At 38.3% G+C, this 19,812-nt stretch overlaps 1 protein-coding gene across 5 annotated transcripts in view; it reads right to left on the bottom strand.

Moving 5' to 3' along the window:
• Window positions 1-19,812, bottom strand: part of PAN3 (poly(A) specific ribonuclease subunit PAN3) — a 135,327-nt gene that overhangs the window by 29,119 nt on the left and 86,396 nt on the right. For 3 of the 5 annotated variants that reach the window (XM_040448109.1, XM_040448110.1, XM_040448112.1), the window contains 4 exons: window positions 8,960-9,207; window positions 7,788-7,844; window positions 6,441-6,545; window positions 5,062-5,119 (listed from right to left, as the gene is read on the bottom strand). In XM_040448109.1, the coding sequence (XP_040304043.1) occupies window positions 5,062-5,119; window positions 6,441-6,545; window positions 7,788-7,844; window positions 8,960-9,207 (468 nt within the window). The remainder of the gene's footprint in view (window positions 1-5,061; window positions 5,120-6,440; window positions 6,546-7,787; window positions 7,845-8,959; window positions 9,208-19,812) is intronic. The other 2 variants (XM_040448111.1, XM_040448113.1) reach the window with 1 other exon arrangement.

Below are 19,812 nucleotides of genomic sequence, written 5' to 3'. Positions count from 1 at the left end.
CTGCAACTTTGCCCATTTATCTTTTATTTTAACAATCAGCGTAATTTCCACAAACAAATGATGAATAAATTTTGTTCCCTGGTTATTTCATGAGGAGCATCTAGTAAGAGAAGTAATTAATTTCAAATTAGTGAAAAGGTAATGAGTGCCTACTCATTAATGAAATACAGGTTCTTATCAAGACAGGTTATTAATCAAAACAGGTTATTAATTTTGATTAATAAGGTCTTATTCAAGACAGGTCTTAATCAAGACAGGTTATTAACTTATTAATACAGGTATTAATGAAATACAGGTTCTTATCAAGACACTAAGAGAAAAATAAAGGACAGAGATCTATATGGAAACATAATACAGTACAAGGAAAACAGCTATTAAAAAAGTACAACTCACCATGGCACTGGCTCTTAAACTTCAACACCCTTCAGAGTCACTGACAGTGATAACGATACACAGTTTGCTGGGCCCCATGCCCAATGTTTACTTAGTTGGTCTACAGTAGGGCCCGAGAATTTGCAATTCCAAGAAGTTTCCAGGTAATAATGAAAAGATGCTGCTGGGGCAAGGACCACATTCTGAGAAGCACTACGCATGGAAATACCCAGAAGGAAGCCATTCTCAAGGATCCTAGAAAAGATCTCACAGAGGATTTGGTATGTGTACTACAAACTGAAGGATGAGACTGCTCACAGTGATACTCCACAACGAGCGAACGAGCACTTTGCTTTGTGGTGAGGGAGTAAACAGAACCACCACCGCCACCCAGGCCTCGATGCGTATACCGTGTTCAGGAACCGTGAAATCTCACGCGGGGGGGAGAGCAGGGTGTATTACAGAAGAGGTACAACGTGGAGAAAAAGCTGAGGGGGTTCTGTTGGGACTGGATCAGAGGGGAATATAAATGCTAGACTGAGGACCTGCAATTCACTACGCCAAGCAGCGGGGTCATAGCACCAGCGTGTGACAAAGAGATTGAGGGAGGGTCACAATCAGCTAAAAATTGTACTAACTCCTTTGTCCCTGTGTGCCCTTTCAAGCAAGGCTTGTCGAATTCTCTGCGTCGCGGGGTGGAAAAACTCGTGCTTCAGTGGAAGACCATGGAGTATCCAATGGATGGCTTTTCGATGTCTGATTCTGATGCCATGGAAGGTATTTTGCACCTCTGTAAACTGCACACAGGTAACTGGCAGCACTGCAGAAGAACGCCTGCCTCCTCCGTGGAAAAGCCAGTTTGCACACGCATTTCGACACCCCTGAGCTAGTAGTAACAGGTCCTACAACCGGCTCCCTCACGACTTAAATAAAATCTTCAAAACGTTCATTTTTATGTCTGTACATATGGTGTTACCTTGTTTCAGAAAGTCATCTTTGAACACTACATTTCCCAGTCTACCCTGAAATGATCGTATGCAGCCTGATATTAACCTTAAAAAACCGAACGTTTCCACTGATAGGAATACTCACTGTCGTTTTGCTCTTCGTTTCCAGCTCAACTTAACAAATACATAAAATTAAGTATGAATAAAGGGAATAGGGGGTGCCTAAATCACTGTTAGGCCATCAAAAGTCAGACTAGGGATACCAACGTGTAAGATTATGGACAGAGCTGCATTCTTCACGTCAGCCCCAAGTTTTAGTCTGGGGTCCAATTCCACCAAGTAATAGTAAAAACAGTGATAAAAAATAAAATGAAATGTTAGTGTCTTTGCTCTATTCAACCCTACCTCCCCTCGAAGGACATATAAAATAATAGGTCCAATCTAAGATATCGAATGTCTGAGATTCACTACGGTTTCTCAACCTTGGCCCTACTGACATACCAGACTGGATCACTCTCTGTTGTCAGGGACTGGTCTGTGCACTGCAGGGTGTTCGGCAACCCACTGGTAGCCAGCAGCACCCCACCGCCAGCTGTGACAACCAAAACCGTTCCAGACACGACCAAATGACCCGTGATGGGGTAACCACTCCTGGTGCAGAAGCACTGATCTACAGGAAATAAATTATGACTTCAAACTTGAGAAGTACTAATCTGGTGGGAACATGAGCTATGAAATGGAAAACGGAGAGAAAAAAGACAGCAAGACCAAATATTAATGCATGGGTCAGCATGAGATGAAGATTGTAGTAAACAAAAGACATGAAAAAGATCAGTTAGAGCAGTGACCCCCACCCCCCCAAAAAGCATTTACTAAGCCTTGTGGAACATGGGGCACAGAAGCGGATTAACCATAACCTTTAGTCTGTGACACTCAGATCACTGGCTCGTGTCTACATAAAGCCTGGTTTTATGTAGTTAATTATTCTTAACAGCAGAATAAGCATCTGCAAACTCAGTACTCATCAGACCTTTAACTTACATCTAAATTATGGTTCTCTTTACCAACCTCTGCCTTCCTTCTCTCACTTCCTTCCTTTTTTATATGGCTGCATTGAACATAATATATACATAAGCATATACACATACATTTACATAAATGTAAATATATGTATAAATTTTGGTTAACTTTGTAAAAAGGTAGTATGCTGTATATGGTCTCTTGCAACTCACTTTACTTACTAATCTTCTTCTGGATTGTTGCAGCTCAGTGAACTTCCTTCCCTTCAGCTGCTGTACCACCTTCCATTAGCTGACAGCAGCACAGTTACTCTGGATTGATCAAAGTTTCTGCTATTTTGAGCGACAATGTTATGGATACTTCGTCATACATTTTGCAGCTGAAAACGTATAGGAGTTTACCTGTTTCCAGGAGGAGAAGTGCTGGATCACAGGTTCACCCAACTTATGCTCCCTACAGCAACGCACCAGAGAGCCTGTGGATCCATATCCTAACACTTTACACGACTGCACTTCAAGATGGCAGCTTACCTGAACTTTCCCTAATTGTCAGTGATGGTTCACATCTCGTCATACATGTACTGCTCATGTGAATTTCCTTTCTTTATGTGCCTATTCCTATCTTTTGGCCATTTTTCTGTTGAGTTTTTTATGCTCTTACTGAATTGTCTTTCTTATATTCTTTGTCAACCGTGTAAATATCTTCTTCCAGGTTTTTTCTTTACCGTGGGTATCTTTGGATTGCTTTTCATTCTAACTTAGTAAAATTTAGCAGTATTTTCTCTAAGAGTCAGCAATCTTTGCCTCCTGTAGAAGAAATCTTTCCCTACTGATATGTTAAATCTATTCGCTAATATTTTATAGTATAAAAAGCTTTTAAAGTTTTGTACACAAGTGCCCACCCCCTCGCTTTGCCCTGGGCATTTCTTCCATTTGGCTGTCCCTGAGCTGTAGCCTCTACACACTAAACCAGCAACAGGTCCTAAAGTGAATCACTCTAGCAAATTACTGAACTGGTGCGGCGGGGTGTGGGGGGAGAGTGGTGGTAGTGGTTATGGAAACCCCCAAATTGGTAGTTGGTCAGAATGTGGGTAGCCTGGGCACCCCACCTTGGCGGGCATCTGAAATGGGAGTAGTCTTGTCAGACTGTGCCCTTAATAAATAATCCGTTAGGACATGAAGTAAATGCCAGAAGTATTATGAGTAAAAACAGCTCATATGCTTTGACTGCAATTATACTGCATCTATACATCAGTTTAGGAAAACTGACATCTTACTCATTATGTCTTCCTATTTATAATATAATATTTTGGGGGCACCTGGGTGGCTCAGTCGGTTGGCTGAGTGTCTGACTTCGGCTCAGGTGATCTCACGGTCCGTGAGTTCGAGCCCCGCGTCGGGCTCTGGGCTGATGGCTCAGAGCCTGGAGCCTGCTTCAGATTCTGTGTCTCCCTCTCTCTGCCCCTCCCCCCTCATGCTCTCTCTGTCAAAAATAAACATTAAAAAAAATTTTTTTTTAATATATAATATTTTGCTCTAATTATTTATCTTACTTAATATCTCTTAGTAAGTCTCCCCCATTGAGATCGCACACATCTTTTGTTGCATTTATTCCCTAGCTGCTGATAAGCTGAAACCACTGTAAGTAGCATCTTTTCTTTTAATTATATTTAAGTTACTGGCTACTGGCCTACAGAAATTTAACTGACATATATTAATCTCGTATCCAGCTATTTCCTAAGCTCTATTATAATTTCAAGTTATGCCCAGCCTCTGGTCATACGACTTATACATGATTGCGGTCATAAAGACTGGAAAGGCAAAAATAAACCTACTTATTTTTCTTTTCTTCTTTTATCCCAGCTAAGACCTCAAAGACAATGTTAAATAATTAAGGAAAATTCCAACCTGAATACTTTAAAGGTTATGACAGATCAGTTCCCTGCCCATCTAAACTGAAAAGATGGGTGTTAGGGCATAAGAGCTACATATTATTCCTTTTAATTCTTTAGCAATCAAAAAATGCATAGTAGACTATGTTGAGTCCTTGATTACAACCACGTGCTTTGAGATTATCTCTATGGCAAATATATTCCTACTGCATTATTTATAAAGTTTTGCTAAATTATACCAGATTTAATCTTGCTATATACAGAATAAGCTAGGCAAAGAGATTTTAATGTACTCTGAGAAACACTGTGGTACAGTCAGAAAAACCTAGCTTTAAATCCTGACTGACCAGCTGATTACTAGCCATCAGTGCTAAAGGCAAATTACTTAGCCTTCCTGTCAACCTCAGTTTTCCTCATACGTAAGAGGGAGAGGATAATATTCGTGTCAATGCCATAGGATTTTTATGAGGAAGAAAGTAAGACATAAAGAATCAGCACATTATCTGGTACACCGTAGTTTCAAAAGTAATAATTACCTTCCCCGTCTATTTAAGTACCCATACTTTATCAAGTTTCAGGAAACAATATTCTAATGCACAATGAGGTAAATCACCATGAATTTTAAAACCACCAACTTTTTTGACAAACTAGAATACTGTCACATGGAAAACTGAAATGGACTAGATGATCAGTGGCATCTTGGAACTCTTCAAGAGTAGATTTCAAATAAATACACTCATAAAATTGTAACTAGCTGTTCAAGGCATAAAAACATGTACATCGAGATCCTAATAACCTTTAAAAGGAAGGATGAACCAACTCGCATTTTACCTGGCATATCTGCTTGGTCGATTTGAGCCATTGTTATTAAATGCCTGTTAATCAGCTCCTAAGAAAAGAAAACAAGTATATTTACATATAAACAGAGCTTCTAAAATCTGATTTTCTTATTATAAGTAAATAAGTATTAATATTTTTTCATATGCACACTTTTTTTTTTAATTATTTTTTTTTCAACGTTTTTATTTATTTATGGGACAGACAGAGACAGAGCATGAACGGGGGAGGGGCAGAGAGAGAGGGAGACACAGAATCGGAAACAGGCTCCAGGCTCCGAGCCATCAGCCCAGAGCCCGACGCGGGGCTCGAACTCACGGACCGTGAGATCGTGACCTGGCTGAAGTCGGACGCTTAACCGACTGCGCCACCCAGGCGCCCCTTTATGCACACTTTTTGATGTCGACAACATGAAATGACATTTCTAATAACGATAAAACGTCTAAATTCCAGGCCTGGAGAGACCTGCCCATAATTAAGGTTGGGGTTAAGTAGCTATGCTTTGACCCAAAGCACGTAACTATAACTCTGTGGCTGAAGACAAGGCCTACCCTAAGCTCGTCAATAATTTATTCATCAACATTATACTGGTACAACTTCTGTGAAATAACATTTTTTTTTCTGAGATTATAAGTATAAAATGAAATTCTACGTATCAAATAATATCCAGCTGTTTACCTAAAAAAAAAAAATTATTTTATAAAACCTACTTTATAGAAAATATTAAGCTCTATTACTTTTAAAAAAATTTTTTAAAGTTTATTTATATTTGAGAGACACAAGGGGGGGGTGGCAGAGAGAGCCGAGAGAGGGCGGTCGGGGGAGGGGGAGAATCCCAAGCAGGCTCCATGCTGTCAGCACAGAGCCGGACACGGGGCTCGAACTCACAAAACTGAGATCATGACCTGAGCCAAAACCAAGAGCTGGAAGCTTAACTGACTCAGCCCAGCCACCCAGGTGCCCCAATATTAAGCTATTTTAAAATGAGGTTTATTTCTAGGCCAAACTACTTACTCTCAACCTCCAGATATTAACAAAAAGTGGTCTGAAGGTTAGAGACCATTTCAATGATTTATATATTTCAGAGACCTTTCAATGCACAGGATACGAAGTGCAAAAAGGTGGCCCATTTAAGTAGCTATTTATTCTGTTTTACGTCCTAACACATACTGATCTACAAATTTTCTTGAAAAACGGGTTTCCTTAAATAAATATGCCAATTAGGACTCATACACTCTACATTCTAGCTGCTTTAGTGCATTCAGCATGTTTGATCACATGATCTCATTTGAAAAGAGCTCTGTTCTTTCTCTGGCTCCTCGTTACAGCACAACAGCCATTACGGATTCCCCCCAGGAACTCTGAAAGCCTACCTGTCGGAGTTCGTCGGCCATGAAGAAGGAGGGTGCATTTGCTTTTGGTTGCATGTAGGCAACATGAGGTGCAGTTGGAGGATATATGTGGTAGTTTGGAAATACCTAAAAAAGGCAGGGAGGGGGGAAATGTAATAACCAACCTTTCTCACTCGATAAGCTTTATCATTGTTTCGGTAAAGCTGTAAGCTTTAAATGACAGCGATAGATAAACGGATACGTTTTCATCTTTAAATCATAGTGAACTAATAAGCACCTTAGAGGACAGCTGTTGTCAGGACACTTTCAGAATGAACTCAGTTTATACAAATAATCTTGTAGTAATCAATTTAAAAGTCTGACGAGAAAGGAAACATTCCTTCGGACACAGTAAAACCTAGCTTCCAAGGAGAGGCCAAAGCTGCACTTTGGAAGAGGTTATGTAGTCCGTCAGCATTTTTTAAAGCAGCGGGAAGAGAGAAGAAAGCCGGTGACAGAGGTGTTTGGATGCGGTCAGATAACGAGGTAACCCTGCCCTGGCTCCCCAAAGAACCACCCCCTTGCAAGGGCTTTTCGTGGCCAACCTAGACAGACTGCTGCGTCCACACTGGTAAGCACCTCACACTGCAACAGTGAGGAGGACGGACCGACGGACTGACTCTGGGTCTGGTCCGCGGCTCAGGCGAACGGAAGAGTGAACAGTCTATTTAAATATCTTCAGAGCAAAACTATGGCAAAGTTACCGAATCTGCTTCAAGCCTCTTTGCTTTCATTTTTCCGAGTGGACTTTTCCCCACCCCCTGGCTTCTTCTCTTCTGCCTCTGCCTCTCCTTCCTCTTCACCGGCCCCTGATACAAAATAAACGTACATTCTAAACTATCTTTTCCTTTTTCCTTTTTAAAAAGCTGAAACAAAAGCTTTGTTTTTCGTCTTTGTAAAATGAATTCAGCTGATTTCTGCTGCCCTCAGATAATTATTCTGCTCTGGATCTCAACCAGGAAGTGGTTTTGCAACACCTGTATGTATGGTTTCCTTTAACCTATATCCGCAGGGAGAAGATTTCCTTTGTCTTGCCTCGGTTTTCTTACACCAGAGAGCACAGTTTGGCTTAATTAGCTCAAGTTCACCATGAGCACATTTCTAACAGTGGTCTGAAGGGTAAAAACATCATAAAAATGTGCCCTATGTAATCTCTACAAAAACAGCTGAGAGAGTTTTGTGACAAAAGAACCTCTTTATAGATTAAACTAAACTACTTTCTACAAATATGCTATAATAAAAATGTGAATAATTATAATAAACCCCCAAAAAAGGTAACACATTGATGGAATTCTTACTTGAAAGAACCAAGGAAAGTCTCTACTCTACCTCAATTATTTGACCTTCTGTTCGGCAAGCTGTTCTGTGATAATTTTTGAAAGATCTCTGACCAAAAACAAAACAAAACAGAACAAGACTATTAGCTATTTATTAGTTTTTGAAACATTTTACATAATTTACAAGTACTTCTATAAATGTTTTCACTAAATTATTATCCCCATTTACAACTGGGGAAATGGTCTCAGAGGTACTAAGATTCAAAAGTCACAAAACAATGGCAGGACCGGGAGGGACTCTTAAAAAAACATAAAAGAACTCTGTCATCTTTCCGTTCAAATTGCCTTTTAGTAAACCATTAATCAAAATAAGCCATTAGTTTAACTTGTGAGATCAAAATCTGCTTACTAAAATCCAGGCATACTTTTCATCGAAACCTATGCTCTGTAATTATGTCAAATGTCTACCATTGAGATCAGTTCTCCTACCTTAATGGAACTTGGCTTTCGAACTCACAAGCTCTTCATCCACCACTTATTTCACCACACCAGTTAAAAAACAATTTTTTGACACAGCCAGAATGAAGCAAAGAGATACAATTTATGGAACATGACGACACTTCCCTCTGCCCTTTCCCCTCTCTCCCTCTGCGTTCCTTCGGTAGCTCTTTCTTCATCCACGATCAGGGTTTCCCCCGCTGGGCTTCCTCCTTCCTTACCAATAACCCACACTGGAAGCCCCTTATCATCATGTGTCCTCCACTATCCAGAGATCTAGAGATTAAATCATTGCCTCACCTGAAGCAAGAGTTTATCATCAGTTTGTTTTTAGTGACTACCGTAAGAAACCATCTACTTTCTCCACGTTCTTACCAGACGTAAAACTACGTACAGCTACAAACAAACGCAGCAAACAACTCCAGCTAGCACCAGTACAAGGTAACCCCATGAGCAAACGTGCCATAAAGTACTCAACTAGAGCCAGAATATAGTCTGATTTGTGATTAAACCCGGTTCTGTCTAAACTGGAGTTATTATTAATACAGAAAGTTTACTCTGAAGAGATAAGAAGAGGTCAGGATCATCGTCTAAGTTAGAAAAGTAAATACGTTTTCACATCACAATAAAAAGATGCAAGGGGGGGGGGGGACCTCCTCACTAATCTCATTATCAAGAAGGAACTGCTGTAAGACTACTCTCACTTCTCCCGTCATGTAGACATACCATTCCAGTTAAAGGTGCTGGGGTTGTGTCTGTATAGAAGTAAGTCGTCCCACCGACAGTTTCCTTTTGGATCACCTGACCAGAAGATGGAGTCTGAGAAACAGGATTATTAACAGATGCAGAGGCACTAGAAGGCACCATGTAATTTGCTGGATTTGGAGTGTGACTTCTTCTTCTGGGCGCAGGAGAAGTATGTGGAGTGATCTTGGGAGAATGAAGAGGAGAAGATCCGGCAGACAAGGACATTCCTGAAGAAGACGTAAAAATGTTTCTTAGGAGCAAAAACTGGTTTTAGAGAAAAAGGTCTGGAAAATAAAATGCAAACATTCATTTGGAAGAAACATCCTCTTTAGCAAATTCTTTAAGTGCAAAAATAAAAGCCATGATTTTATCTTGGTTTGTTTTAGAGAAAGCTCTGATGAAAGCAAGTGTAAAGACGTTTCTTTTTTTCAAACATAGCCATTTCCAAATAAGCTAGGAAATTTATTGCAAGAATAGTCTCCTCCATATCAAGGTTTACATGAGAAACTTCAATAGTAAGAATCCTCGGTAATTTAACAAATTAATTTTATGGAAAAATGAGAAATAAGCAACTGGGACTCTCAAAAAGCCTTTTTATAAGCCTTTAATAAAAGCCTTTCTTTCATCAAGGGTTCAATTCCTTTTTGGCAAAGAATCATTTAAAACTATGGCTATTAACACAAATACCACCTTATCCTCCAGTAGTATAGTTTTAAAAATCAAACTATTTAATGAGATTTACTAGATTTCTTTTGGCCAAATACAGTTAACAGAATGGTTTGAAAAAGCAAAACAATGAAGTCTAGTCTCAGCTGAAGTACATGGCAGCTTACACACTATTACTTTTGAATCAAGCAGTACACTGGTTTTATGCCTTTTGTCTTTCAACTCTAAATAGGCACACGCTAAAACGAATGAAAACTTCTGCGGATGTGTGCCCTGTAGTATTAGGTCAAATGATGCCACGAGATTTCCGTGGCAGTTTTATGCAAACACAACTAGAAGAAATCATTATATGTAGGGCATCCTCTGTGAGGATTCTAATGTGACGAAAGGGAAAGGACAATTGTCGTAACCCTTCAGGCGATTCCAACTAGCCGACAAAACAAGTCCAGGTCACATGTAAAAGACATAAAATGACTTACAAAAACACTCCACTGTAAATTAACATACTGCAAACTACATGCATAAATGCAGATGGAATGCAAGTTAATTAAAACCAGGTAGAATCAATCAAAGGCTTAATGGAGGTGATCAGTTCTGAGCAGAGACTGAAAAGAATTTCTAGAGCTATAGGTACACTTCTTTAAAAAACTCAGCTTACTCCCCGAACTACTGTGTGGCCGCGGGGAGTAACTAAAACACACACCTTTAAAGTAATATGCCACCTCACAATGCAAGAAAAAAGTTTACCAAAATGCCTCTCGTCGGAGAAATATGATTAACAGGGACATGAATTTCAATTTTGAGAAATTCATAAAACACCAACACTGTGTTTTGGACAGATGTAGGTGGACAAAAATAAGGTGAGAACTGAGATAACACTTATCTCTACTCGGGATAGCCCTTTCCACTTTCTAAAGAGCCTTAAGGTAATTATTCTGATTTTCTGAGCAACTAAATGAGTTAGGAAGGCGAGGCAGGTCAAGTTACAAGCACCACAGTACAGAAGTCAGACATGAAGAGGTTCTGACTTGACCAGTGTGACATTTGTGCAAAGTCAACAGCAAAGCCAAGACTCAAAGCCAGGTCTCCAGACTCCAAATGGGACAGTCGTACCGCTATAATACAATGTCTACTGCACTGACATGAAAACAGGCCGGGCATTCTCAAGCGTGTCTTAAATGTATCTAAGAGAAACGCTAAAAATCTAAACCCCCGTTTAAAAAAACCAGTATTTATAAGGAAACCAAGCTACTATATTAAGATATAAGCTTATTTTTTTAAAAAAACTGTTCCAGAGTTCTCTGTGTTTTCTTAACTCTGTATTACACATCGAATTGCAGGTTAATCCATACAGCAAAAAATTGAATTATTTAACTATCTTTGAAAGATAAATACTCCCCACTTACCTAATATGAAATGCATTTAAGAGTTTTCCTAAGCTAGTATTCCAAGTCTTTCCAAGACAAAATTGGCCAAGTCATCAAAGATAAGCGAACGTGTTTACTACCTTTAAGTTAAGTAGCAGCAAGAAATACAGCCACCAATTCTTGAGCACTTTCCACGGGGCAGGCACTAATAAAAGTACTTCATATACATCAGTCTGTTCAACCCTCACAACAACCCTGTGAGGTAGGTATGTCATATTCACCTCACTGCAAAGGAAACTAACATTAAAAAAGTTTTTAAGCTTATTCTAAGGACAAATACAGGTTGTTAAACAAAAGAATCAAGACTCAAACTCCGATCTATTCGATTCCAAAGCCTGTGCTCTTAGTCAATATGCTCTACGGTCACCCGGTTCCTAAGTCCTGTACTAGAGGGCAGAAAGGGGTCCATTACTTGAAGTAGTAACATGAGCAACTACATAAGCCACGTGGGGTGGCGGAGGTGCAGCACGGGGTGAAGGGAAAAATCTTGACACCAAAGTAGGTGTGTAAGTGAGACAGAAGGTACACTATCTCCTGAAGCCTCAATACATGGGGAAAGATTACCAAAAACAATCTGTGGTCAATTAAGAAGGAAATTCATGCACAGAATTTAGAAGTTATAAGTAGCCAGCTTTCTATGAAATTGTCAATGTTGTAGCTGTTCTAAAACAAAGTTACAACACTGACATTTGCCTTCACGTATCTGAGCTGAGGCAGGTAAGTTATTTAAATACATTCAAAAGAAAGCATGTACACTATGAAGTACAACCACCCATAGGGGTAACAGGATATTTAAATGCACAGGAAGCTAGAAATGAAATGAACCCCAAATTACCGAAACATCAAACCTAGCCACATAAGGCACAGCTTTGTGCCACCAGAATGTTTTACAAACATGTTAAAGAACTGAGTACAATATGCACATAGCTGCTCGAAGAGAGGTATTCTGTACTTTCCTATGAAGACAATAGCCACAACTCACTCACTACCAACTGCCCATATACAAGACTAAATTACAAACAGCACAAAGGAGTGGAACCATACTCCAGAAATGAGTAGTTAAAAGTAAAGATGAATGAAAACGAACAGGTTTGATTTCATCTCTCTCACATGTAAATACTCCTTTAGAAGTTCGCTCTTTCCATATACAGGGGGAAGGCCTACTTGTAGTAATTCCCACACCAGTGCCTTGCTGTTAACCGGTACTCGATCACCAGAACTCTTAAGCAAATATAGAAACCACTGAGGATACCATTAAGAGACAATATGGAAGAATGGAAATTTGTACTTAAAAAAAAAAAAGATGATTCAGAAACATTTCATTTTTGTATTTATGTTTTGTGTTACTTTTTATAATTTATTCTTAAAATGACAATTTGGTGACATCATATACAATACCTATGCACTATAATTCATTAGGTTAAATGCAAACTGTGATACTTGAGTCGGACCTGTTAAATTAATTGCTTCAGAACATTTAAAAACATCTTTTCTTAAATGTATCCCAATTCAAATAAAAGTGAGGAAACCATACGGAAATGCTCACCAGAGGAGTTAACCAGAGCAATTAACAAAATAGAAGAACTAATATAAAAAACTTCAAGGCTACTTCATGGAGTCAAACTATCAGTGTTTTTGGATGACATGATTCTATACTTGGAAAAAACACAAGAAAACCAACAAAAAGACTCGTAAATAATGAGAGAATTCATTACAGTAAATGTAATTACAATATTAACGTATACTAAATGAACAGCATTCCTAAATACAAACAACCAGTTAGGGCAATATCGTTTCTGGGAAATCAGATCCCACTAACATGATACCGTCCCTTCAGCCCCTACCGAAACTGTGAATACACAGAACTACAAGATAAAATACAACCCAAATTTAAAATATACCTAAGGTCAAAAGAACAACAACAAAGAACTCCAAGAACAAGAAATGAAAGAAAAATCTGGAATTAAGAGGTTATACTGCGAAAAGTCTGAGGAAGAAACCCTGGGCCAGATATAGTCTCTAACTGAGGCTTTAATGCCCACAGGAGAATATGAAATATGGCCTTCAGCCCATAAAACATGGGGAACAGAACCCAAATCCCAGTGTGAAGCCAAGGAGTCTAGAAAAGCTGCACCACCAGTGAATGTAGGAGGAGAAAACTTTCTACCTACTGGCCAACAGAGGCCAAAAAAAAAAACAAAACAAAACAAAACAAAAAACAAAACTTGCTTGTGGAAGAGAGAGATGAAGGAAAGGAGCAGACCGGGGTGGTATCCAGAGAAAAGAACCCAATGCCTGTATCATGCACACGTATAAGAGGGAAAATTTCCAGCAGACTTCATGTGATAGGAATCCCAGTGAGAAATTCACATGAAACTTGCACCGGCACTGGACGTCTGCATGAAGCAAACACCAACTGCTTTTGATGAGTGCTTCTACAACCCAGAATACACAAGGTCTGCCCCCCAGAAAAACAATCCCACTTAGAAGAACTCTCAAAGAGCTGGAATGCACAATATACTTGAGAATTAATTCCCTGAGAAAAAAGGAATCTCAGAAAACAGAACCCTGTAAACGAAATAAAACAACTAAAATGATTAAGGACATGAAAGAAATGACAAGGGGCGCCTGGGTGGCGCAGTCAGTTAAGCGTTCGACTTCAACCAGGTCACGATCTCGCGGTCCGTGAGTTCGAGCCCCGCGTCGGGCTCTGGGCTGATGGCTCAGAGCCTGGAGCCTGTTTCCGATTCTGTGTCTCCCTCTCTCTCTGCCCCTCCCCCGTTCATGCTCTGTCTCTCTCTGTCCCAAAAATAAATAAACGTTGAAAGAAATGACAAACATGAAAAACAGGACATTTGTTCTTAAATAGAACTAGACTCTTGAAGAGTAAAAAATATAATCACTGAAATTAAAGGGGGGAAAAACTCAACAAATGAGTTAAATGGCAAAGTAGACACAATCAAAGAGAGAAAAGATAAACCAGAGATGGAACTGAGGAAATTACCTAAAAGTAAAACTTGGAAAATATGAAAAAGTAGTTAGGAGACACAAAAGGTAGAATGAGAAGGCAAATTTCCTGGAGAAAAAAAAGAAAGAATATTGGGGAGACAAAGCAATATTCAAAGACAGGATTTGTGATTTTCAAGAATTAATTTACCATATAAATCCTAATTGAAGAAATCCTGAGCAAGAGATCTACACAGAGTAAGTAAAAACAAATCTGTCAGTCAACTGAAATTGTAGAGTGACAAAGATAAAGAGACAAATCTAAAAAGCTACCAGAAAAAAGACAAACTATCTAAAAACAAAATGAAAAACTCCCAAAAAACAATGACATCAGCAACATTAAACCTGCATCAGCAACAGCAACATTAAACAATGAAATAATATAATCAAAGGAAGGAAAATGAATGGTCATATATTTTAATTTATTTTTGAAAGGGGGGGGGGGCGGGGTGGGGCAGAGAGAGAGAGAGAGAGGGAGGGAGACACAGAATCCCAAGCAGGCTCCAGGCTCCAAGCTGTCAGCACAGAGCCCGATGCGGGGCTCAAACTCACGAACGGCGAGATCATGACTTGAGCCAAAGTCAGACGCCCAACCGACTGAGCCACCCAAGCACCCCAAATGAATGGTCATATTAAAGTTTATACACAGTTTGCAAATGAGGGGGACAATGAAGACATTTTTATCTCTCACATCTCCTTGGTGAAAGAACAATTAAATGATTAACTCAGTATAGAGGTAACTCCTTCTCCCTAAAACAATAGAATATCAAATTATATGGGTAAATCTGAATAAGCACTGACAGCGAAAGAAGAACAATTAATCTGAGATAGATTAAAGTCAAAGTATAATTAAGATTCTAGGAATTATAACATTAAAAAAGGGCAGAAAGAAGCAAAGTCATTAAAAATCCTAATAATATCTTTACCTCCTTCCTCTTCCACAATTTCATACTTAGTAAAAGCAAGCATGGTAAAATTCTAGGGGTGACAACTACACAAAACAGAAACATAATGTAAAACATCCAACCTCTACCTCACACCATATATAAAAATTACCTCAAAATGGACCAATAACCTAAACACAGGAGCTAAACTATGAAACTCTAAGAAAACAAGCATAAACCTTCAGGATCTTCAGCTAAGCAATGGTTTCTTAAAATAGGACACCTAAAGCACACATAACCAAAAGAATCAAAAGTAAACTGGATTTCATCAAAATTGAAAATTTTTTGCACTCCGCAGTAAACTATCAATTAAAATATTTACAACTCATATTCAATAATAGGCTCATATGCACAATATATAAGGAACTCTCATGACTCAACAATAAAAACAAATAACTACACTTAAAAATGAGCAAAGGATCTGAATAGACATTTTTCCAAAGAAGACACACAAATGGCAGATAAGGGGGTGCCTAGACGGCTCAGTCGGTTAAATGTCCAACTCTTGATTCCAGCTCAGGTCACGATCTCACGGTTGGTGAGTCTGAACCCTGCATTGGGCTCTGCACTCAGGGTGTGGAGCCTGCTTGGGATTCTCTCTCTCGCTCTCTCTGCCTGCCTCCCCCATGCACAAGCGTTCGCACTCTCTCTTAAAATAAATGAACTTTAAAAAACGGCAAAGAAGCACATAAAAAGAAGCTCAACATCATTAGTCATTAGAGACATACAAATCACAACCACAAAACCACTCATACCACTAGGATGATTATAATAAAAACAAGACAGTAGCAAGTATTAGCAAGCAAATGGAAAAACTGAAATCCTCAAACACTGCTGGTGGGAAGGCAATGTCATGTAGTCACTTTGGGCAACAGTCTGGTAGCGCTTCAAATGGTTAAGCATAGTTATAATATGACCCAGCAACTCCACTCCTAAGTATGCTACCAAAAAGAATTTACAACATATGTTCCTGCAAACAGTGGTACATGCATGTTCGTAGCAGCATTATGCATAACAGTCAAAAAAGAGATAAAACCCAAATGTCTATCAACTGATAAATGTGTAAATAAAATCAGATCCATCCATACCATGGGATATTATTCACCCATAAAAAGGGGAAAAATCTGATACGTGCTATAACATGGATGAACCCTGAAAACATCGGTAAGTGAAAGAAGCCAGATGCAAAAGGCCACTTATTTAATGATTCTATTTCTATGAAATGCCCAGAACAGCAAATCCATAAAGACCTAAAGTAGATTAGTGCTTTCCAAGGGCTAGGGATGGGGAAAATGGGGAGTAACTACTACAGGTATGAAGTTTCCTTTGAGGTAAAGTGAGGAATTGTGGAACTAGATAGTGATAATGGCTACACAATTGTGGATACGCTAAAAACCACTGAACTGTACATCCTGAAAGGGTGAATTTCATGATACGTGGTTTATACCTCAACACGCAACAAAACACAAAAATCGAGGTCTACACGAACTAGAAATGTACAGGGCTTATATAAAGAAGAGATTAAAACTCTACTAACAGAAACAAAAGGTAAACTGAACAAAAGGAAATAAATACCTGTACCTATTTGTTATAGAGACTTCAATACTACCCTTAACTGATCTAAAAACATAATGCTAGCTCAATATAAATAATTTTTTAATTAGCCAAACCAATTATATCTATGTGGAAAAATAAACACTGAGAATAGCCAGGAAAATTATTAAAGAATATTCAGTACAGAGGAAGAATTAAGAAAAAGTAGAAAGAATAAAGTGTGATATAAGAGCACAAGATAGTAAAAAGTGATAAAAGCTACAGTAATGAAAATGTTTGCTAAAGGTTCATATCAATAGTGGGTCAATACAATAGAACAGGCACAAAACTGGACCTCAAATACATATGAAGAAGTAAGATAAAGCTGGCATTTCAAACTTCAGGGGAGGTGAGGACAGCAGTCAGATAAGACAACTTCCTAGCTGTCACAAAATGACAGAATGAATCCAGATATAAGCAAAGATGGCTATTTAGATAAAACAGATAAAAGCAAGTGGTCTTTTCGTTTTTCAGGCAAATATTCTGACTGAATATTTAAAGAGTTTAAAAAGAAAAGTACCTCAAAGAATATTTTTTAAAATATTATGAAAACACAAAATGCAAAAGTCAAAAGAGAATTTTGATCAATTTGACTTCCTCAAAAATAAATTTCCTACACAACAGCAAAAAAAGATATTTCCAACATTTCAAAAAGGGCTAATTTGCTTCATATAGTTCTTAAAATTAAGAAAATAGAAAGCAACCAAAAGAAAAAAGAAAAATTACACTACTAGCCAGTTTGTAGACAAGAAATTTAAATGCCTCAAATATTTAAAAAGATGTTCATATTCACTGACAATTAAAGAGAGGCAAATTAAAACCAGACTCTTTACTGGCCTCTTCTCAGATTGGCAAAGATTAAAAAGTTTATTAAGACAATTAGTAAAAAGATGGGTGGCATATAAATACTGTTACACTTTAATATCAGTTGTTAAAATCTCTTTTGGAAAACAATTTGGCAATATCTGTCAACTGAAACTTTTTAATTGACATGATAATGGTAAATACTTCAAACAAAGTCATAAAATGAAAAATAAAAAGCTGTGAACTCAATAAAAGTGGCTATATTTGTCTTGCTCAGCTTTTTGGCCCACAGGAGTCACTGAATAAATGCCTCATGAGTAAATGTTAAGAAAGGTTACTTTTAAACCCTTTCCAGGAAAAAACAAAAGTAATTCTTTTTTTCTTTCAGAGAAGTTTAAGAAAAAAAAAAAAAAAAAAAGATGTCCTTTCAGATACAAATGCATCTGAGGTGCCAGGAATGAACTCTCCCTAAATATGAAAACATTAGAAACATTCCTTTTAAATATAGAATATGACAAAAATGTCAATTATGACAACTCCTATATAATACCATATTAAAAGCCTTAGCCAATGCAACAAAACACAAAAAAGACTGCAAAGGATGACACAAAAACAAGACACTCGGATCAACTGAACAGAACAGAGAACCCAGAAATGGACCCACAATCGTATGGCCAAGTAATCTTTGACAAAGCAGCAAAGGATATCCAATGGAATCAAGACAGTCTCTTCAGCAAGTGGTGCTGGGGAAACTGGACAGCGACATGCAGAAGAATGAACCTGGACCACTTTCTTACACCAGACACAAAAATAGACTCAAAATGGATGAAAGACCTAAATGTAAGACAAGAAGCCATCAAAATCCTCGAGGAAAAAGCAGGCAAAAAACCTCTTTGATCTTGGCCGCAGCAATTTCTTACTCAACACGTCTACAGAGGTAAGGGAAACAAAAGCAAAAATGAACTGCTGAGACCTCATCAGAATAAAAAGCTTCTGCACAGCGAAGGAAACACTCCACAAAACTAAAAGGCAACCGATAGAATGGGAGAAGATGTTTGCAAACGACATATCAGATAAAGGGTTAGTCTCCAAAATCTATAAAGAACTTATCAAACTCAACACCCTAAAAACAAATAATCCAGTGAAGAAAAGGGCAAAAGACACGAATAGACACTTCTCCAAGGAAGACATCCAGATGGCCAAACGACACATGAAAAAATGCTCAACATCACTCATCATCAGGGAAATACAAATCAAAACCACAATGAGACACCACCTCCCACCTGTCAGAATGGCTCACATTAACTCAGGCAACAACAGATGTTGGCGAGGATGCGGAGAAAGAGGCTCTCTCTTGCACTGCTGGTGGGAATGCAAACTGGTGCAGCCACTCTGGAAAACAGTATGGAGGCGCCTCAAAAAATTAAAAATAGAACTACCCTATGACCCAGCAATTGCACTACTAGGTATTTTTCCAAGGGATATAGGTGTGCTGTTTCCAAGGGACACATGCACCCCAATGTTTATAGCAGCACTATCGGCAATAGCCAAAGTATGGAAAGCCCAAGTGTCCACCGATGGATGAATGGATAAAGAAGATGTGGTATATATATACAATGGAGTATTACTCGGCAATCAAAAAGAATGAAATCTTGCCATTTGCAACTATGTGGATGGAACTAGAGAGTATTATGCTAAGCGAAAGTAGTCAGTCAGAGAAAGGCAAATATCATATGACTTCACTCATATGAGGACTTTAAGACACAGAACAGATGAACACAAGGGAAGGGAAGCAAAAATGATATAGAAACAGGAAGGGGAACAAAACATAAAGAGACTCTTAAATATGGAGAATTAACAGAGGTTTACTGGAGGGGTTGTGGGGTGGGAGGGGAGGCTAGGGGCATTAAGGAATCTACTCCTGAAATCATTGTTGCACTATATGCTAACTTGAATGTAAATAAAAAAATTTTTTTTTTAATTTTAAAAAAAGACTGCAAAGGAAGAGATAAAACTATCATTATTTGCAAGTAATTGTCCACATATAAGAATCTATAAAATATTAGAAATACCAAACCAACATACAAACATGCATTATCTACACACTAAAAATGATCAATTAGAAAAACTGTATTTTTTAAAGACACCAATCATAATACTACAAAGTGTCTCAGAATACCCAACAAAATATATGTTAAGACCTAAACGCAGAAAATAGTAAAACTTTGTGGAAAGATGTTAAAGGAGACCTGGAGAAAGGAAAGAAATGGAGAGATAGTCCATGTTCATAGATAGGGAGACATAATGATGATGATTCTCCTCATCTATTTTTTTTTTTTTAACATTTATTTATTTTTGAGAGACAGAGACAGAGCGTGAGTAAGAGAGGGGC

Source organism: Herpailurus yagouaroundi, unplaced genomic scaffold, assembly GCF_014898765.1.
Source record: "Herpailurus yagouaroundi ecotype Mexico unplaced genomic scaffold, PumYag 197, whole genome shotgun sequence".
NCBI classification, from domain to species: Eukaryota; Metazoa; Chordata; class Mammalia; order Carnivora; family Felidae; genus Herpailurus; species Herpailurus yagouaroundi.
Note: the sequence above shows the minus strand (reverse complement) of the source record. Positions and strands in the feature narration are given on the sequence as shown.